Source organism: Acartia tonsa, chromosome 13 (assembly GCF_053477335.1).
Source record: "Acartia tonsa isolate MP-2025a chromosome 13, ASM5347733v1, whole genome shotgun sequence".
NCBI lineage: Eukaryota > Metazoa > Arthropoda > Copepoda > Calanoida > Acartiidae > Acartia > Acartia tonsa.
The window spans coordinates 28159809-28182635 of NC_137272.1; the positions used below are offsets into that span (position 1 = coordinate 28159809).

At 31.0% G+C, this 22827-nt stretch overlaps 1 protein-coding gene across 2 annotated transcripts; it reads left to right on the plus strand.

The window, feature by feature from the left end:
- The first annotated feature begins 3061 nt into the window (after positions 1 to 3061).
- Positions 3062 to 22692, plus strand: LOC145303960 (sialin-like). Of its 2 annotated transcripts, none has more exons than XM_080145628.1 (20): positions 3062 to 3320; positions 8130 to 8207; positions 9774 to 9837; positions 10361 to 10425; positions 10931 to 10988; positions 11667 to 11773; positions 12265 to 12324; positions 12569 to 12626; positions 14201 to 14278; positions 14475 to 14532; positions 15024 to 15096; positions 15612 to 15723; positions 16108 to 16184; positions 16571 to 16651; positions 17077 to 17204; positions 17564 to 17623; positions 18076 to 18134; positions 20863 to 20944; positions 21305 to 21393; positions 22589 to 22692. In XM_080145628.1, exons 1-20 carry the CDS (start codon positions 3313 to 3315, stop codon positions 22649 to 22651), a joined length of 1458 nt encoding a protein of 485 aa, XP_080001754.1. In that variant the 5' UTR covers positions 3062 to 3312; the 3' UTR covers positions 22652 to 22692. The 2 variants fall into 2 exon arrangements, with proteins under 2 accessions (XP_080001754.1, XP_080001753.1); XM_080145627.1 differs by lacking the exon at positions 3062 to 3320 and adding an exon at positions 4128 to 4251.
- The last annotated feature ends 135 nt before the right edge of the window (positions 22693 to 22827 follow it).

A 22827-nucleotide genomic window follows, 5' to 3' on the forward strand; every position in this document is an offset into this window, starting at 1 on the left:
TATAATCTTCCACAGGCATAAAAAATATGGGTTCATATATAACTTTAGAATCAGAAAAATATTATGAATCCATTGTAAGCTAAATTGAAAAAGTTTTATAAACTATAATAAAAAATATAAGTTTATTTTAAGAATCATAATTTTCTGCTTTAAAGGGTTGAACAACTTGAAAACTTGAAACTTGAAATAAACCTAAATAAATATACATACAATGTAACAGATATTTTTTAAACACAAGAAACAATAAAGCATTTTTAACTGCATTGTTTTGAAGTTTATAAACAGATTGAAGCATATTTGTTTATAATTTTTCGTTCTTTACATGTTATGTAAGTATCACTATTTTCATTGTAGTATCTATTGTATATATTCTATGAACATTATCCTTTTTTTTTGTCAATTCTATTGGTTGAGGTTTTGAGGTTAAGCTTCCCGATTAGTCAATTTTTGAGACTTGTGATTGGCTAGTTTAATAGTTACAATTAAGTGTTACCTGTAAAAAATAATACGTTAGGCCATTTTTATTATTTTTATTTTTTTACTTTTTTTAATTTTGCTTACAATGGATTTGTAATATTTTTCTGATTCTAAAGGTATATATGAACCCATATTTTTTATGCCTGTGGGAGATTATATTTTACTTCAAAGTTTTGATTAAAGCGAGGTTAAACAAATTGATTTCTTCAATAATTACTCAACATAATTTTAAAAGTAAGGTGTCAAATTAAAGATCTTACTATTTTTGTTCATACTGGCCATTTTCTTCTTTTATTTTGTTGCGTTTTAGTACCTTAAAACCGACTTGATTATTTTTTTAAAAAACTTAAATTACTTAAAAAATAAGAGGTCTACAAAAAAAAACGATTACATATCTGAATTCTATGAAAAATTTTACATCTACTACTTACTAAAAGAACCGGCTAGCTATCTTAAATAAAAAGTGAAAAAGTTGATACGCCTTCTTTGTAAATAATAATGATGAAATATTTCTTTATAAACAGTCTGATAAAAGTGTAATCTGAGTGGGTTATTTATTGTCCAACACAATAAAAAAAGATGTTTTTATTTCAAATTACCTCTGAGATTCAACCCTATGTAGACAGTGAAGTATTTTTTTTGTCAAAAATACAAAGAACCACGCACATCTTAATTTTGGAACATTTATTTTCTCTTAAAAGCATAGAATAGTTAATATTATAGGTTTTTTTTAGTTTATTTTTTGTGTAGATTCGATATTTGAAGCCAGATTAAATAGAGGATTTGTAGTTTTTGAGATATTTGACCTATTAAGAAGCCCCTTAATAAAAAAATATAAATACCAAGAAAGCCACTAAAAATAATACCAAGAATATAGGCTTGATGTAAAAATTATAAAGTTAATGGTATCAATTAAATAAATAATAGTTATAATTTGGTTTACTTTACATTAAGCTATTGCTACCTGATATTGGGTTTAAACATCCTTAATATCAGAATTACAGTATAATATAAGTCTAATAACAGTTAATCAGTACAAAACTTTTTGAGAAACGGCATAAGTCACCCCTTTTTTCTTGAATCTCCAATATTCCTATTGATCTCCTCTCTTTCTCCTTCTACACCATATACGAAAAAATGACATACCTTGCCTATGTCTCAGTATGGAAAGGATGTTGAGGACTTTCAATGCATCATATATAGAAAAGTGGCACAACTCAAGTCTGTATTGCATCTATGAGGCATGCAAACTCACAAAATAGGAGCTTATTTTACAATTTGAGGCCGATTGTTAGGTCTAGTGTAGAAAAATAGTTGAATTTATATGAACAATACTGAGAACCCTTAAAGGATAGAAGCTTTGCCCTTTAAATACTTTGGATGACTTTAATCTTCAACATCCTTTCCATACTTAGACATAGGCAAGGTATGCCATTTTTTCGTATATGGTGTAGAAGGAGAAAGAGAGGAGATCAATAGGAATATTGGAGATTATAGAAAAAAGGGGTGGCTTATGCTGTTTCTCAAAAAAATTTTGTACTGATGAACTGTTATTAGACTTATATTTTACTGTAATTCTGATATTAAGGATGTTTAAACCCAATATCAGGTAGCAAAAGCTTATTGTAAAGTAAACCAAATTATAACTATTATTTCTTTAATTGATACCATTAACTTTATAATTTTTGCATCAAGCCTATATTCTTGGTATTATTTTTAGTGGCTTTCTTGGTATTTATATTTTTTTATTAAGGGGCTTCTTAATAGGTCAAATATCTCAAAAACTACAAATCCTCTATTTAATCTGGTTTCAAATATCGACTCTACACAAAAAATAAACTAAAAAACACCTATAAAATTAACTATTCTATGCTTTTAAGAGAAAATAAATGTTCAAAAATTAAGATGTACGTGGTTCTTTAAAATAAATCTTTATTACCTAATTACTATGAGGTTAAAACATAAATTGGCAATTTTATATCATAAAATAAATCTTTAACAGTAAGTTAATTGTTTAAACTATATATGACAAGTTACATATCCATAGAAATTTTTGTTAATAGGACGTTTTTGGTTGATCAGTATAGTAAAAGGTGCTTAGGAAATGTTTAGATTTGATAATATAATGAGAAATTTTTACATACACACTCCCTTTAAAACAACCAGGTCTAGTACTTTTTTTTAACCAAACAATACATCCAGTTTACACCAGCACTGTCCCTTTCTTTCAAGTAGAAGAAATGTGTCATTACATAGAACAACTTAGAATATTTATAAGGAAATATTTTTCATTCACAAAATTGCTTTCACATTACATGTAGCATTCAGTGAATTTTTATTCCGCAAATCTAAACATTTGCCTTTACATTTTTAATAACAAAAAGACATTTAAGATCTCGGTAACCACTGAACCAATCGGATTCTACTCTATTGGTCCTGTGGTGGTTTTCAGCCATTTTCCTAGAGGCTAAAGCGAAACCGCTAGTTTAAATAAAAGTAAAAGTACATGTGCAAATATAAATAAAAATATTAAATTAAATGATTTTAATCTAAACAAATTTTGAAATGCAATAATTATGAGTTTAGTTATAAATATTTAGTTTTCAATACATTTAAGAATTGAATTCACTTTACAGAAACATATGTTATCTTCATTTTATAAAATATTTACTTATCAAAATGCAAAGTAAATCATATGTTTATACATAACTAAAGACTTTCAATTATCATACATAAATAAGTTACATTCTTTTTGTGTAATAATTGTCGTAAGAAAGACATAATAATAAAAATGTAATAAATGGTTAGAAAAAGAGTACTGCAGCCATTAAGAACATGTGTAGGTAATAGTGATTTTGTTCTATTCCACGAGGACAATTATGTCCATAAGTAGCATTAAACAAATTCTTGAACATTTTAAAAGAAAAATAAACAGATTACAGATGAACGGTTGAGCACTGATACCCACCACCCCCCAATTACTTTTAAAATGAATTGAAAATAAGAAGGGGATTGTTTTACCTATGCATAACAACTGCATAGGGGCACACACCCCAGCAGGGCAATTACCTGTGGTGCCTTAAATAGGGTTGGGCCAGATACTTTTTTTGCCGGATACCGGATATTCGGATGATTTCTAACGTTCTAACGTTCACTATCCAGCAATTTACCGGATATCCAGCGTCAAAAATCAGCCAGATATCATGTAACCGGATAGTTTTAATATCTGGTATCCGGCTGGATATTGAAAATGACCGGATATCCGGCCCAACCTTAGCCTTAAACCTGCGGGGCTAACCAGTACCCAATATAATATATCTTGACTTAAAAAAAACCCACCCTCATATAATCAAAGATATACCCTGACATCTATAGAATCATACTGCAGAGTTAAAAAGAAGAATAATAACCCACATTAATTTTTATTAGGATTTTAGATTTTATTTCTTTTATTCAGTGGGTCCATTTGGCTAAATGTTTATGTGTCTTTCCATTTTGGATAAAATTCTCTCAACCATTTAATATTGCTCAAGAGTGTACTAAAGATTTGTATCGACATATTTGTTTTTGTTTATATAATCTTTAGCTGCATAGTTGGTAATTCTATAATAATTATTCTATGCTAATGATTTCTTATCTGAAAGACAGATAAGTAATTTCAAAATAAAAATATTGATTAGTAGTTATTATAATCTACTCACAATAGCAGTTATTATCTTTAAATCGTTGTTTTTAATTCTTATCTATAAAGTGATATAAAATGTTATTGCCAAGGTTAGTTGTTGTTTTTAAGTAGCGAAGCTACCTTTTATTTTTTTCAAATTTTCATAGCGTAGCTACTCTGTAATATTTACTTTCTATTTTGAGCATTGACGGATATTTTAGCATAAAAAGTGCTAAAATTAAATGATTTATTCAGTTGTGCGCGGTAGAGGGCTGTAGGGGGATGTCAACACCTCCCCCTCCCTGAAAATTAGAACTAGGAAGGGCTTCTTTACCCTTTTTACTCCCCCCTTTGTGAATCGCTGTGCACGCCACTGGATTCATATGAAGAAATTCATTTTTACTAATTTTTCTAAATTTTGTATTTGTATGTTTTTCTTTTATCATTGTCAAAAATTAAAATACGCGCTTTAAATGCTTGATCCAAAATTACTCTTAAATATCAAAAATATTTATTTCAATATTTGCATATTTTTTTATGGTGCCAATTTCTATGGAACTTATTGACCTTGTTTAAGTTTTGTTTGTTCTATTAATTCTTTTTAATAAGAAAAAAGATGTATAATTTTAGAGCAAGGTTACTCATAAATTCAATGTTAAAATTGACAGGGCTTTTCCTCAAAGTGCATAAAGAGCGCTAAAACCCCAAACCATTCCTGTCTTTTTAAAATTTATTGAAATTAACCCAATTATTGAAATTTATTTAACCCAGCGGATATTAACCGGATTCGTAGCCATACTGGACAACGTCTTAAATATTTCGTACTAGAGTTGGCTCGATATAACTATCTCACTATTGGCTAGTTTTCTATGAGTACATAACTATTTATCTATTTCTCAATAAATAAATTTTCCTCTCCCGCCATTACTATCTAAAAGAAATAAGTAAATATTTAATAATTTAAATGATTTTAAAAAGATTTTTTTAATTATATTTTTTTCACATTACCAGGGTTAATATGATTAAAATTTTAGTTTTAATATTTGAACACACAAAAGGAAGTGTCGCCACTTTATTTATTTCCTATATAGATCTGACATGGATCTTGAAGCAATAAAGCAAGCTGTTTTGTAAATGTTAAAAATTGAAAGAATCTATTAAATAAAAGTTATCGCAAATATACTTAGTAAATGAAAATACTAAATTTTGAAGTTTTAAGTATTGGAAATTTCTAGATTAAACTTGTTGTATGTAACATACCTATATTCAAATGTACTTTTGTTCTGTTCGAATTTTAATATTGTAATATATTCTATCTCTATCTATAAATTAACAAGGAAGACAACATCCATAGAATCAAAGCTCTGAAACCAAACGGTAGAACAAACAAACATGAACACTTGTAGATTTAGTGTCAAAGAATAATTTAAAGGTATAAACAAAATTTTTCATATACTTATTGAAAAAATGCCTAAATAGGGGTTCTGTTTAAGGACATATTTACATTTTACGACTTGTTATAGAGATGCCTTGCTCAAAATATTGTACCTTGATGTCCTAAGAATTATAGTTTCAAAATTAGAAGAACATAATAATATTATCCTACTTTAAAAATTTTGTTAAAAAGTGAAAAGTCAGCATGTTTTAAATGAATGTAAACATTTGGTAAGAAAAATACAGTTTCTAAATTAAAGGAATAAAAATCAAAGTTTGAAAGAAATCGATAGGACAACTCTAACATTCCTAAATAAACAAAAAGAGCTAACCATTACGTACGGACGGACGTACAGACCTAATTAATAATTGCTTATAATAAAAGTTGTTTTCCGTTTTAGGTTCTTAGTTCATTTTAATCATAAATTATAATTGATTTGTTATATAAAATTGACATTACATAATAAAAGAAAAATTTATCATTATTTTTATCATAATATGTTTTTTTTCTCAAAATTATCTGGTAGTTGCAATTGAAGGAAAACTTAATTTTCAAATATATTTTGAATAAAAAAATTTTCTCTTCCACTCTGCATCGTATGCTGTAAAGAGAAGGGATATGACAATGTATCTAAATTTTATCATTTTGGACATACTTTCATTTTAGGATTTGATTATAGAGATACCTTGCTTATAATATTGTACCTTGTTGTCTTAAGAATCGTTATTCCAAAAATCATATAAATGGAATGATTATAAAAGTTGTTTTCAAAAAAGTAAAAAACAGCATTTTTAAATGGACATAAGGACTTTCTGGTAACGATCATAGAGTTGCTACGCTTCCTTAATTTCACCAACACTTTATAGGAATCATCATGCAAAGTTTGAAATCGATAGGACAATTCTAACATGTCTAAATGGACGTAAACAGCCAACCATTACGGACGGACGGACCAACCCTAAGTATAGAAAACCTTTTAAAAACAATGATGAACTTATTTAAATACATTTTTGAATAGCTGTTCTGTTGTTGCTGCATTATTTATTGTTCTCTTTATATTAGGATATATTGTTTTTGAGAACTCAATTAGTAAAATTTTGTTTTCTTAAATGCTTCACCGAATTTTAACAATTTTGTTATTTTCTAAAATATTCTAAAACTAATATTTTGTAACAATTTAGTAGATTTTTAAATTACAATGTATTTCTATAAGTTGTTTCTTTCCTAACTGACACCCCTAGATAACTGAAGCACTTTATAGCCGGGGGGGGGGGGGGGGGGGGTGAAGTCGACCCCTCCCCTCATCATAAATTTGAATTTTAAAAATAGTTCTACCTTCTCAGGACATATGATGAAAATTATCGGTAGAAAAGCTTTGTCTAATCTAATCAAGATTGATAAATTTACCAGAGGTGGATTCTTTTAAAAAACTAGGGTCAATTTTATTTTGTAATAAAATCCTCCAAAATCACATAAAAATGTACAAAAATTAAACAAAATCTTATGTTAATAACTATTTTCTGATTGTATTTAATTTTTGTAGATTTTTTTTGGAGGATTCTTCACAAAAATAATCTTGCCTTACTAAGTGACCCTAATTTTTTTAAAGAATCCACCTCTGTTTAAAAACTATTTACTTTAAATCAAACTTTTTTATAGCTTTGTTCTCGTTGTTTGTTTTGAAAAATATTTATATTTTTATAGAAAAGATAAAAAAAGAAATGGAATTAATTTTCAGTTTTCTACTCTTGATAAAAAACAGGGAACAAAGGGACAATTTAATTAATATACAACTTTTCTTCAACAATTTAGCAGCTACCAATGGTAAAGTTCGAAGCGCTGGAAAGTGTCATGTGTGACGTCATGAAAATAGTATCAAGTAACTAAAGTACTCAAAATACAATGCTTAACTTTTTACTTTTAATTATTTCGAAACCAGTTTTTAAACAAATGTCTCTTTCTGTATGTTTTTTTAATAGCTATTTAGAGTTTCTGTCCCTTCCTTAAATCCCTTTAAGCGAAATAAAATTATCCTCCGTTTCTTTTATGTTAGAAAATAGAATTAATTTAGGCTAACCTCTCCTGGGAAAAGTGTGAATTTTTTTAGTATAGTACTATCCTATTATAAAAAATAATAAGTTTTTTTTGTCTGAAGCTTAAGATTCTAATAAATATTTAACTGATTGAGTTCTCCTTGTAAGGGGGATCTTTCATAGGTCTTGGGATGGGTTTAGGTTTTTTCAATTTTAATTGGTATGGATTTAGACTATTTTCTGCCCCCTTCTTAACCCTTGGAATACAGATCCCCTAAATGTAAGGGGGTAAAGTTGCTAGTGTATAATACAAAGAAAAATGATGTTTGTCTATCCATCTGTCTGAAGGAACATTGAAAAAAATTGTAATGCCTATATCTGTGATTATCTTTACATGAAAAAGAAATTCTTTTAAAATTTTTGGTGGTTGTCTCTTTCACCACCTTTGAAAAGTGCACCTTGGGGCGTAAATGAATAAATACTAATTGATCTTTCTTTGATAATTTGTTTTTTTTTGTAGTTCTACTCGGCTGCCAGCCTGTCGGTACATCCTAGTGGGCCTAGGATTTCTGGGATTCATTTTCAATTATTGTCTCAGGTAACCTCATTGGAAACCCGCGACTGTGGCGTTACACATTGTCTGATAGGCGACTAGTTCGGTGATCCAACACTGCGTCATAACTAAAGACGCTAAAAATGGTTCCTACTGCTGCTTTGTCAGATGAGCGACATTATTAGTTAGAATAGGTGGACTGCCTTGGCTCCAAACAGGCGCAACTCATTACCATACACAGATTCGTGCAATCAGATTGTTAGTTGTCTGTCTCTGAACCTAAACCACAAGTGTTTAAATAGAAAAAAAATAGAATCTTAGTTATCCTTGGATGTTTGAACTAACTTTAAAATGGCTTTGATGCATGCAGCCTAGACCGTATGAGGTAATTCACGAGATAAGCAACCCTGACCTCCTCTTATTTCTACGTTTATAGCTACTGCTGAAAGCCTTATTCCTTCGAGGCTATCCTAAGCTTTTAAAAGTTTGTCTATGGTCCACTTTTCGTCAAGATGAAATTGCCTGTAATTTGTTTAAAATTAATGGGTATAGAATACGTGGATAATGTGACAGGGAAATATTGTCGTCAATTATTGTTGCTAATACAGTTTTCATATATTGGTCAATACGTTTCTCCATGGTCAGGGAAGGGGACTGTCATAATGGGGAGGAGGGGGTATCGTTATTATATTAGCCAGCAGGGAGAAACATTTTATCAGGGCATATCCACATATTCTATATCCATCAGTATACAATTTTAAAGATTAATAAAATAAATAAACATTTTTATGATTTTACAATCTATCAATAACTTGTTGATTATTTGTTCACACTTACAAAGCAATAAAGCTATACTCTGCATATCTTTCGTGTGTTTGTGTGTCTGTTTTTAAGACTCTAGTCCCGCTATTAGGCAATTTTATGTTTACAAGTTAGGTTATTTTTAGCTATTACTTGATTAGAAACGTGCAAAATTAAGAGTGTTGGATATACAGTCTACTAAAACAGCTAATAGGGGTGTCAAGTAAAAATACCTGTTTATTTCGATATGGTTTTCTGCTAAATAGAATCTTTATTTTCTTCTTTGCTTATCTTTTTATGCATAATACATAAAGAAAATATAATAAAATTAGTAAATAAATTAAGACTTTTCCATGATAAGCAAAAAAAGTTAGAAAACTATAAAAATGTACATTTTTGGCGTACTATATTCATTAGCAGTGCAATATTGGTCAGAATTCGCGCAACTTTCACGCGGCATTAGCTTAAATGATAGCGCGCCTGCTAGCTGTCGAAAGTTATTGGGTTTGACGAGTCTGGTCCACTTTGCGTCATACTAGACATATTATTGCTTTGTCTGGCACATTACATTATTAGTGAGTGTAAGGGGAATGCTTTGACCTTTAAACAAGCGCAACCAATTACCATGCATAGTTAGGACTTCAAGAAAAAGGTCGTACAATTAAAGGGTTGGAAATCTGTTGTTACTTAACTTAATATCTGTGGGTGTAAGAGAATGACATACCATACAAGCGGATGATGCTCATATAGATGATCACTTTAAATTGAAGGAGAATCCCACCCCAACAAGGTAATTAAAACTTATTTCAGGGTGAACATAAATGTGGTTATCAAACGTATGACAAGAAATTGCTCCATCAATGCTACATCAGAGGTAATAGGAGGGGATGGGATGGATGAGAGATATAGTAAGTTTAGACCGCTAAGAACTGTTTTGTTTTCTTATTCGTTAACTTAGCAACTTTCGGGGTTTTCATTGAATTTTCATTGGTTGATTCATTGATCAAATGTTTCAACCAATAATTGTAATCTACATAAAGGGTAAATTTGTGTGTCAACATTCGGGATGTAAATCAATTTATCGGCTATTGTCTTATCCCTTAAGATCACTGTGAGACACTAACAAGCACAGCTACCTGATCCTTCATTATTGTTCAGGAAGAAGAAGATTTGTTTTTATATTCATTAACTAAGCAACTTGCGGACTTTCATTGAATTTGGTTGGTTCATTTAGTTGAGTGTCCAAACATTTTAACCTCTCCTTGTAATCTACAGAAGTGGTAATTTTGTGTGTCATCTTTCGTGCTGTATATCAATTTATCGGCCATTGTCTTATCCCTTAAGATCCCTAGGAGACACTAACAAGCACAGCTACCTGATCCTTCCTTTATGTTAAGGAAGAAGATTTATTTTGCTGGGATAGCAAGACTCAAATTGATGTTTCCAGTACATTCTTCTATGGGTATGTAGTTATTCTTTATACATAATTCTTTTGTCTGAAACTTAAGATTTTTTTTATAAATATTAAACCTTAATTTTAAATTAAAGTGTTTAATTTTAGGTAATCTTCATGTAGGTCTTATCAAAGCTGCTTTATTTCTGAATTAAGTCTTGTGATGATTTAAAATTATTTGTCTGCCCTTCTAAATATAGAGCCCCTAGATGCTAGGTGCGCAACCGCTATTAAGTTATAATAACGAATTAAGCCCTATTAAAATGTTATCAAATTCTTTGTTAAAGTCTACCTAACAAATTCAAATATCTCATTTTCCATTTGAAATAACAATTATAGTTTAAAAACTCTAAAAATTAGGCAATAATCAGCTACTAACTCTTATTTACTCCCAGTCGCAGCTATTTAACAATTAACCAGCTGCAAAGGATTTACTTGATTATTTTCAATTATTGCCACAACAGTATATTAAGCACTGGTTATTTTTTATCATCATTTAAATTTTAAAATGTAGGTATGTGGTTCTCCAAATTCCGGGAGGTAGACTGGCAGAAATCATTGGAGGCAAAAGGGTAAGTTTTTATTCATTTTTGATAGCAGGAAAAGTACTTTATACAAGTTTTAACCATTGCCATGCCAGCTCATAGCGTTAAATTAATAAAAAGCAACAAAACTTATGTTCTTTTAAAACTTTATTTAAGTTTAGTTAGCCTTGTTTAGTTAGCTTACTGGAACTAGAAAAAGATTTTCATTTTTAAAGTAAAGTTGTGAGATGTTTTTTTGCCATTCGCCTATTAATCAGAAATTTTACCAATTTAGTTAAAGAAAACATTTTTGAATAATTAAACTTTATGTAAAAATAATGTATAAATTTAAAATTTTCCTTTTTATATATAAAAACTTCAATAATAGTTTTGCTTTTCACTTCAGTTTTAATTGTTCAATTTTAGTTTTAAAAAGAAGCAGAATGTTGAAGGTTATTTTTTCTAAGGGCAATATCTCTTAGGTTGTACACTCTCAAAACTGGTTATAAACCATCCCAGTATCTATGAGAAGCTACATTGTTAAGAAGAACCATATTGGTTCAGTATTTAGTAAGATCATTTGGAACATTTAGGCAGACATACACAAACACAAGACATCCTATTACTCTTATAAAAGGATACCAAGACATTAAGATTTTGCCAAAAACATTCACTATCTTTCTATGAGTGAATATAATCAGTTATCAACTAATTTTACACCTTAAGGTTATTGGACTGTCAATGGCCCTGACAGCCATCTTGACCCTGTTTATACCTTTGGCCGCGAGGGTTGGAGGTACTGTCCAATATCCATACCTCCTGGTTGTAATCAGGTATTGTTCTCGTTTTTAGTAGCAAAGCTACTCTGTATTTCACTTTGTCTGTCCATCAGTCTGCCAGTCCGTCCGTAACTATGGGGCTGCTATTGAAGATAGAGGAGTAAAATTCATTGGTAAGATTCCCTGTATCAATGAGCATCAAGTGTATAATTTACTTGTCCATCAGTCTGTCTGTCATGCATAAAAGACTATGAAAATATTTTAATCGATTTTTCAGTAAGGTTTCGTGAATTCTAAGAATTATAGCACATTTATAAACTAAACATAGTCTATAATTAATTTTGACACACAATTTTAGTGTCCCACCCCAAGCATTTCTTTCTTTTAAAAACTAAAATTAAGAATAAGATGAGGGTCGACTCCCTACCCCCATTACCTAAACTCACCCTAGAGGCTTCTAGTGGCGCAATTGCTAGATTTACATAAGCTTACTAATATATTTTCAATGATATATGTGACCAATCATTATTAAATTATCTTTCAAGGGTACTAATGGGTGTGTGTGAGAGTGCAACCTTTCCTGGTATCACAAGTATGATGGCAAGGTAACAAAGTTTATGATTTAAATATAGCAATGGGAGGGGTGGGGGTAATTGTGTGTTGCACTAGTTAATTTAGACAATTCTTCACAATATTATATAACTGCAGAATATAAAGAGGAAGCAATAAAAAAGACACATTTGCTCTAGAACATTTTTGCTTTTGATATTTTTAAATTATAGCCTTCAAAAACAGCTTTAATACAAAAATGAAAGTGTGATAGGTTTGATGTAAATTTTACAATTCAAGGTGGGCGCCTTCTAGTGAAAGATCTCTAATGACAACCTTGATTATGGCTGGGTCACAGGTCAGTAGTCCTGCTACTCTATAACTAGAATAAAGACTAGATGCATTTACAGATTGACACAAAATATAGAATGGGTACTATTTCATTTTCCGGAAGAATAAGAAAAAATTTACCTCCCCTTCCTTTGTTATGCTGGGGTAACCTACCCCACCCTTCTAGAGGGTTTTGTTGGAGATGAAGGAAGATCTCGATCATAACTATTTTCGGATAGATTCACCCCCTCTCTTTCTCCATTCCCTTTGAACTGGATGGTTCTGGATAATCTATTCCAAAACTTGTTAGCGATAAGGTGTTTATACAAGTGCACCAATGTTTTTTTTTTATAAAATTGTTAAAAACTGACATCTGTTTGGTTTTCCTTTGCAATTAAGCTTTTTTTTAGGTACAGGGAAGGTTTTTAACTATTTTGGGAGAGCGTATCTCCACCCTCCCAATTTAAAATCACACCCCCAAATTTTTTTTCTGAATATTTCTTATTAAAACTCAAATAACAAGGATGACAACATCCATAAAAGCGAAGCACTGAATCGGTAGGACAAACGGACATTTACACTTGTATAGTGTCTGAACTGAATAATCAGAATATAAAAGTATAAGATTCGAAGCAAAATTGTAAGTAAATTTGTTGAAAAACTGCTTGATACAGGATAATGTTTATGGACATGCTTACATCTTTAGGACTTGATTATAGAGTTGCTTCGCTTAAAATATTGTTCTTTGTTGTCCCAGGAATCAACATACCAAAAATCAGATCAAACGGATAATTAGATCACATAAAAATTTGTTGTTAAAAAAGTAGAAAAATCAACATGTTTAAAATGGACGTACGGACATTCTGGTAATGATTATAGAGTTGCTACGCTTTCTAAATCGTACCTAACTACTACAGTAATCACCATGCAAAGTTTGAAATCGATAGGACAATTCTAACATGCCTAAATTAACGAATAAAAGCTAACTATCTCGGACGGATGTACGGACGTACGGACTGACCCTAATTATAGAAAAGCTTCGCTTTTAAAAAGTAGAAGGGCGGTTGACTTATCCCCCTCCCACCTTAAGAACACCTAGAGGCTTCTTGGGGGCGTCCTTTGCCCCTAGTCTTTCTTAAAATAAAAGCTATGTCTTGCATTTTTTTTCAATTAGGTGTTTGATCACGAATTTCATATGGTAAAAATATTTTTCTTATTTAATTGTTATCCTAATAAGATAAAAGTTATGCTTGAAAATTGTTTTAATAGCTATTATTATATGTTGCATTTTTAGATAAACGTCAGAATTTGCGTCATTTGCGTCATTTCTATTTCAGATTTTTATTACCCGTCATCTTGTTGGAAGCATCTCACGAAAAAGTCAGTAGTGATTTTAACAAAAGTAATTGATAAGTTAGTATACTTTTTAGAAGTTTATTTAAAATGTCATGATAACATATGCATATATATGTGAAACAGTATCCATTGATATGGAGCCATTGATGAAAGAAGACTTTCAGTCTGTTTCCATGTTCATACAAGCATGATGGAGTTACTTATTTATTAGGCAGCTACATCTATCTAAATAGTTTTATTATAAAGGTTGGCACAATTGCTGGTTTCTTTCTTTCTGGAATTATGGTGGACAATGTTGGTTGGGAGAATACTTTTTACATTCAGGTGAATAATACATTGATATTTAGTTTATCTAAGTTTACAGCCTTTTTAGATTATTTTGTTTCTTAAAATTAAATAAAAATAATAATCTTGGACCATTAAGAAGATTTCTTAAGAACCCAGTTGCTAAGAGATTTTTTTGTGACAGGCAGTCAATTTAAGTAATTGGTTTTATGAATAAAACAAATCTATATTTTAGGGTGCTTCAACATTTGTTTGGCTGTTCTTGTGGATAATTCTGGTCTTTGATACTCCAGGTAACTATTTTTAAAGAAATAGGAATATTTCATTAAGTGTGATCATTGTTGACATATTGATTACAAATTTTAAGAAATTTCTAAATATTTTAAAATGTTATAATACCTGACATAATAATACTATATTGACAATACGTCTACAGGAAAGAATATAATTGCTGGCACAACAATATTTTTTTGTCATTATTACTACAGGATAAAAAAATTTCACAATAATTTCTTGAAATATTTATATATATAATACAAAGTAGAACGATGTCTGTCTGTCCCTTGAGATCTCGGTAACCACTGAACCGATCGGATTCTATTTTTTTTTTTTTTTTTTTGCTTAAGATTTCCTTGGTCCTTTAACGAATTTCACCTTAATTTTTTTATCACCTCTAGGGGCAAAGCCCCTAGAGGCTAGGAGCGAAGCCGCTAGTTAAATATCAAGTATTATAATTTATACAATTTAGTGTATTTTACTTTTTAATAATGTCTAATTGTTTTAGATTCTCACCCTTTCATCACGGATAAGGAAAAAGTATTGATAGCTCAAGGTCTTCCAGCAACTAAAAAAATTAGGTATTGAAAAGATATAATCAAGATAATTTATTCTCTTGATAATTGATTTTACAAAACTTAATGCAACATGTATGTGCTGTTTATCAAACTTCAGTTATATCAATTTCATAAAAAATAGCAAGAGTTTTATATTTTGTGATTTTAATAATAATCTAAATTAAAAGATTATAACAATTCTGTGTGGGCAGGAGTAAAATTACTTAGCTAATTTGGTTAAGATATTTTGCTTAGAAAGGAAGATTTAATATCTTACAGTTTGTTGGTTTATCATCAAGAGGTTGCTGGTTTTTCTTTTTACAACAATAACTCTTTTCAAACTTCATCGGTACGAGTCGTGGCGAAAAGTTGCTAGATTTTCATATTAGCCTATCTTAGTACATATTTTTTTTAAATAAAACACAAATACATCATTTCTAAATTTTACTTTAATTATCTGATACATGAAACAAGACAGTCTTCACATTATGACATGCATTATACATATTTCTGTTTGAATCTTTATGTACATATTTCAGTCCCCCAGTACCATGGATATCCATTCTGACATCTATGCCTTTCTGGGCCATCCTGGTGGCAAACTTCTCAAACAATTGGGGTTTCCATCTTTTAATGACAGAACTTCCCCAGGTATGAAAAAATATTGTTCTTACAAGAAACTTTAATTTATTTTATTTTCATATGTTCAAACATAATTTGAATGAAAGTTTGAAAGCCATTTAAAGTTTTTTCTGAATAAACAGGAAAAGTAGAAAATCTATTTACTCCCTTACATATCAAAAAAGGTTTTTAGATAAATATGGTAAAACATATTTTAATAAGACATAGAAATAAGTATTTGAGTCAGTTTTGAGAGAATGAAAAAAAAAACTGAGAACAAAATTGTCATATGTATTGCAAGTCAAATGTCAATTTAAGCATATCTTAAACAAAAATAACTTATTTATTAATTTTAAATTTCAAATTTTGAATCCTCTATTTACCATAAAATAATTATTTCTCACCTTTCTTTAGTATCTGGATGAAGTTTTTCCTGAATATATGGAAGATGCAACTGTGCTTGGTCTCTGGACTGCTATACCCTACACATGGTAAGGTTTTATCAAGTCATGATGCACAAGAAAAGGTATACTGATATCTCAACCAAAAAATGATCAAATGCTAACTCCTGTCATGTCCCTTTTTCCAGTTTAATAACAAAATATTTTATTTCATCCAAATATGAAAAAAATGATCTAATTTTTTTTAATATCCGGGTTTATCAAAGAACCACTTACTAGGATGACATGCAGAAAGATACTGATTGTATTCTTGAAGATTTCTATCAAGAATATGCAATTTAAAAAAAAAACTTAAAGGTCCAAATGGGATTTAAACCAAGTTGAAAATCAATTCTTTTATCCAATAAATACTTTCATATTATTAAACATAGAAAATATTCTCCTGAAGGTAAATTGAAAACTTTCCATAATTCTAGTATGTGGATATCCAGTCTTGTTTTTGCATCCTTGTGTGATCTCATGATCAGAAAGAAATGGCTAGGTGTTACTCTTTCCAGGTAATTGATTATTCCATTTTAAACAGTTAAATTGAGATTTTGTTTTAACATTTATTGTAAACAAGCTAAAATAAGTGTATAGAGCTTTTATAAGATAAGATCCTTGAAAAAAGATCAGATAGAGAGAAAGAAAAATGGCAGATAAAATATTCTTTATCCCAATCTACCACTGCCACCATTTTTATGCACCAATAAATGCAGAATATAACACATAACAAATTTAGGATAGAATAACCAATCCAACCTTTAACTCAAAATATGAGGAAAAGACTTAAAATATCTTTAAAACTTAATAACAAAGGAATATCAAAAAGAGTAATAAACCTTTCACAATAATTGTTTAAATTTGTATAAATCTCCTTTGTTGAATTTATAGGCATCAACTTTTTTATATGGTTTGAAAAAAAAATTTCACTTTTGTTAAGGAAATTTTACACTGTGTTATCACAGACAGGCCCTGCCATCTGCTTGCTAATCCTGTTACTATCTGTCACAAATGAAAAGCCTCAGCTGACCCTAACCCTGGCTTTGTTCACAACAGCTGTCACATTGCAGGAATGTTTACAAAATTCAAAGTAATTTTTTGTTGCTATTTTAACTTTTATTTCACTTTGTATTGACTTTAAAGCTAAAATAATAGTTTAAAGCCCGCCATTTTCAAAACAATTATCAAAGAATTGACAATGTAGAATCACATTATGTTAGTATTAACATATACTCCTTGCAAGATAGTGATTTTTCAAAACTCCAATTTGCATGTAAGAAAGCATTAATTGTAATCAGTGATTATACATTTGTTTGTTATTAATTTTTGCTCCAAACTTGCTTACATACAATTTATATAATCATAATGCTAATAATTAATGACTTATCAAGGATGACCAAATATTTGTGTAAACATATTTGAACTGTAGGGTGGTCTTTACTCCGGATGGATTACAAACCCACAAGATATTGCTCCCAATTTTGCAGGTATATCTTTTATTTACAATTTCATTTTCCAGGAAGGGTGAAGACATTGGACTGCAGATTACACTGGTACCCAAAATTTTAAACAAGTTTTCTCTTTTGTTGACTCAAGAATTTTGAGTACTTTTATCAAATTTGATTGGTTGGTTTCGAACTAGTAGTGTCCAACCAATAATTTTCATCTACAAAACGGGTAATTTTGATGATCATTATCGCCTATTATCCTTAATGTCCCTGACAATTACTAAGAAACAAATAAGTTCAGTAATCCCTATATAAAAGTAACAGATGTCCGCCTGTGTGTCTGTAGCGAAGGATCTCGCTAAACGACCTAAATTTGAAAGTGGAAAATCGACACCACTCCCTATCCCTCAAGTGTCCCCTGAAGTGTTCCCTGGTAAAAAATATTAGCTTACTTCTTTGCAACTACAATAACTTTTATTTATCTCTTTCAGGAACAATTCTTGGAATTACAAATGCCTGTGGAGCAGTACCTGGCTTTGTTGCAAATCAGGTAATAGTTATTTATGGACAACTTTCCGCGGATAGTAAAATGAAAAATTCTAAGATAAATTCCAGTTTAGTTGTCCCCCAAACTCCAAAGGCCAGGGCCAACAAAACAGGATGTCTGTCTGTGTATGTATCAAAGATCTTGTTCTACTTTACAGTGAAGCTACTCTAGTCTAGGTGCGTAGACGCTTTAAATGTAAATAAAACAATAAAATTGAAATAAAAATGGCGTTTTCCTGTTACAAAATTTTTTATCAATTTGAAAATTTGAGTACCCCCCCCCCCCCCCCCCCCCCGACAGTCTGGATAGTCTGCGGGAGGAGGAAAAGATTTGGACACAGGAAAAAGGCAAGCTTCAATTTAATTCAATAACGTGCTGTGTGGGGAAGCCGAGCGAAGCGAGGCTTCTCCACAGCACGTTATTGAATTAAATTGAAGCTTGCCTTTTTCCTGTGTCCACAACTTGATGTCGGGGTACTCTAATTTTCTAAATTTCAAAAACTATTTTAGGTTAGGTTAGGTTAGGTTATAGGCTAGGGAGCCGAGCGCTGCGGCCACGGATGTTCGTTGTCTGGGGTAATTTAATTTTCTAAATTTCAAAAAACTATTTTAGGTTAGGTTAGGTTAGGTTATAGGCTAGGGAGCCGAGCGCTGCGGCCACGGATGTTCGTTGTCTGGGGTACTTTAATTTTCTAAATTTCAAAAAACTATTTTAGGTTAGGTTAGGTTAGGTTATAGGCTAGGGAGCCGAGCGCTGCGGCCACGGATGTTCGTTGTCTGGGGTACTTTAATTTTCTAAATTTCAAAAAACTATTTTAGGTTAGGTTAGGTTAGGTTAAAGGCTAGGGAGCCGAGCGCTGCGGCCACAGATGTTCGTTGTCGGCTATTTCTTTTAAATATTGCTACGCAACCCACAAATAAAATTGTTCTTGCTAAAAAAACGCGGACGAGACATAAAGGGGACTGGGAAAAGGGGGTTGTTGGTCAGATGGGAGAGGAAAGGGGTAAACTATACAGTAAAAAAACGCGGACACGTAGCGGACATGGAGTGCTCGCATGATGTGAGGGAGAACATTAAGGGGGTGGGGAAAAGGGGGTTGTTGGTCAGATGGGAGGGGAAAGGGGTACAGTAAGAATTCTGCTATAAATAGAGTGAAAGCTTGTAGCTGTTTGTTAGTCGACTACAATATGCCTTGTAGTGAGGGACTGCGATCCTAAACTGGTTGGCATGGTTGACTAAGGAGCCTGAGGCAAGGCAAGGCAAGGCTCGTGTCTCGCCTTATATACCCTCCCTCCCTTCCTCCTGTCCAACCTAATAATAGTTTACTTAAATTATTATTTTGTTGTCGGGGGGGGGGGGGGGGGGGGGGGCTACTCAAATTTTCGAAATCGCTAAAAATAATACTAAGAGGAATCTACCATAAAAATAAAACATTTGCATAATTGGATTGTTAAAATATCTTTTTTTTTCGTATCATAAAGTACTTTTATTAAAAAGTACATGGAATGAAATATATATTTATCTAAATTCCCACTACACAAAAACAACTTTAAAACACCATAAACTATGTATAACAATAAATTTTCAACTTTACAAGATATAAGGTTACATATTAGTCATTTTAGTTGTATCATGAAAAATTATAAAGATTGCATTTTAAATCATAAAGCAAGCTTTTTGGCATATACAAAAATAAAACTACGTACTAAAATTTCCTCATATTCATTCGAATCCGGTGGATAGGAACCGGTTCTCACCATACGAAAAAACTATGTCTAACATCTTATTATATCCAGCTTTCTACGAATATATCCGCGGAAAGCCGTTTATAATACGATGCGAGAAATAACTATCCCAATATTATGTAGCTTGTTTTTCACTTAAAATCCCTAAAACAACTTAAACATTATTTTTTTTACAAAATTCAGTTCTATTGTGTTTCTAGTTGGGTTTACATCTCATTAGGACTACGTGTACTATTATACATAGTTCAAAATTTTGCCACTAGGTGACTCAAATTTTTTATATCATATAGAAAATCTCCATAAGTTGTAATTGAAAACAAATTTTATGTTAAAAATAAATATATTTATTACAAGTTATCATTAATAAGTCTTCTTTTGTTGAATAAGCATTTATGCATTTCAAATCCCTCACTTTTTACAAAATTTCTGAATTGCTTGAAAAAATGCGCCATTTTGTTGGCATGCTGACATGTGTATCACAGTGCGCTAGAATAAGACTCTGGACTCTTCATACTAGCAGCTGTGGTATGTAAGGAAATGGCTCATTTCTCCATCAAAACTCCCTTTTAGCACCAGGAACAATAAAATGATGCCTTATTTCTGTGTCCAGAAAGAAATAGAGGCTATTATTTGAAGCTAGCTACATAACTAGCACTAAATCCTTTTAAAAAATAAATAACTTTTAGGTTAGAAATAATAGCATAGGTAGGTACTAGATGTACGCTTTTTGAATTAATTTTTGGCAAATGTACATTTAGGCGGAGCAAACCCCCCTCCCTTTTTCCATTCCCCCTTCCCCAAAAATGTACACGTTGAAGGCCCGATGTACACCTATTCAGTACAACTAATTTTTCCGACGAAACGCCCCTTAAGAGGGTATGTCACAAAAGAAACTATACCCAAAGGACGTTTACAATATCCAAAACAGTATAATTTGGAAGACTAATGGTACACATAATAAAAATCTGAAAGACATTCTTATTTAGATCGCGGCATCCTTTATCAACGATGATCCTCAAGATGTGTTCTTATGGAGGCCAGTTTGGATTATAACTTGCACCATTTTAGGTAAATTTCTTACTTCATTTTGCTAGATGTGAGCCACACCATATATTTAATAATGAATCTTTATTTAGTATGTTCTTCTATATTCTACTCCATATTTGCTAGTGGTGAGCCACACCATATAATAATATATTTATATTTAAGATGTTCCTTAATATTCTACTCTATATTTGCTAGTTGTGAGCCACACCATATAATAATATATTTATATTTAGTATGTTCCTCAATATTCTACTCCATGTATGCTAGATGTGAGCCACACCATACAATAATACATTTATTATATTTAGAATTTTCCTCAATATTCTACTCCATATTTGCTAGTGGTGAGCCACACCATATAATAATATATTTATTATTTAGTATGTTCCTCAATATTCTACTCCATATTTGCTAGTGGTGAGCCACAGCCGTGGAACGATATTCAACAGGAGGAGTTTAAAACTATCAAGGCATTTTATCATTATTTTTAATTTCTAAAAAATAAAAGGGAGGACATTATTAGCATTACAGACAACCAACACTTTGTATGATCTTTAATATGAGTCTAACCAGTTGTTTTTTTGGGTACTTTTCTCTTTTACAAAAAAATATTTATTTGGCCTGAAACTCCCCCTCCATCCCTTAATTAATTGGATGAGATCAATTGATAAGGCAATAAAAACTTCCCAGAAACCCTTAAGGCTTATGTATAATTCTGCTTATGTAATGGGGATGTAATTTGATGAAACATGTATTGGCCCTTATAATATAGATGTATTTACAGATAACTACCTCCCCTCCCCCTTTTTCAATTACCTTTTTCGTCTGCTAGCAAATTGTTTACTACTACCTGGCTGAGTTTATATTCTTGACACCACCTGTTTATTTTCAAAGACCCAATTGAGAGTCCGCACAAGGTCAATGTGATAGGGAAATACAGTTACTTAACCCTTTCTCCCTCTAGTGTTTTACTCTAATGGCCCCTCAAATCCAGAAAAAAATAAGATATTACTTGTTAAGTAATGTTTTGTTTTTTTAGCTTAAGAACAAGTATAATTTTAGAAAAACCTTAGATACAAAAATAGATGACAGGAGTTAGAGTTATTATATATCTCGGAATTCTTAAAACCTGTTCTACCCCCTCTCTTTTTCCTACCCCCTTTCTTTGCGTAATTTTAATAGTCTATAGGTTTTTATACAAATGCGCCATTTTTTTTTTTTTTTAAATGACATCTATTTGGTTTTCCAGTGCAATTAAGCTTTTTTTTAGGTACAGGGAAGGTTTTTAACTATTTTAGGAGAGCGTATCTCCACCCTCCCAATTTAAAATCTCCCCCCCCCCCCAATTTATTTTTTAATATTCCTTATTAAAACACAAATTAAAAAGTAGAAGGGCGGTTGACTTATCCCCCTCCCACCTTAAGAACACCTAGAGGCTTCTAGTGAGCGTTGCTCCTAGTCTTTCTTAAAATTAAAGTTATGTCTTGCATTTTTTTTTCAATTAGGTGTTTGATCACGGATTGCATATGGTAAACATATTTTTCTTATTTAATTGATATCCTAATAAGATAAAAGTTATGCTTGAAAATTGAGATCAGAATTTGCGTCATTTCTATCTTCGGAATTTTATTACCGTCATCCAAAAATAAGGATAAAACTAACAAGGACGAAGAGAGTTATGATTATGGAACATTGCCTAACAAGAAAGAAAAAGCTGTTGAAATTTAATGTTGCATACAATAGTATTTATAATAAATTTTATTCTAAAATTGTTACCTTATTTAATCCATTATTCAACAAATCATTATTTCTTGGGTTCGTCTGTCTGTACTTCTAATATTTTTTTTAAGTTTTACATTTTAGATCTAGAATATTTCAAATAGCCTAAAACAATTTCAGAAACT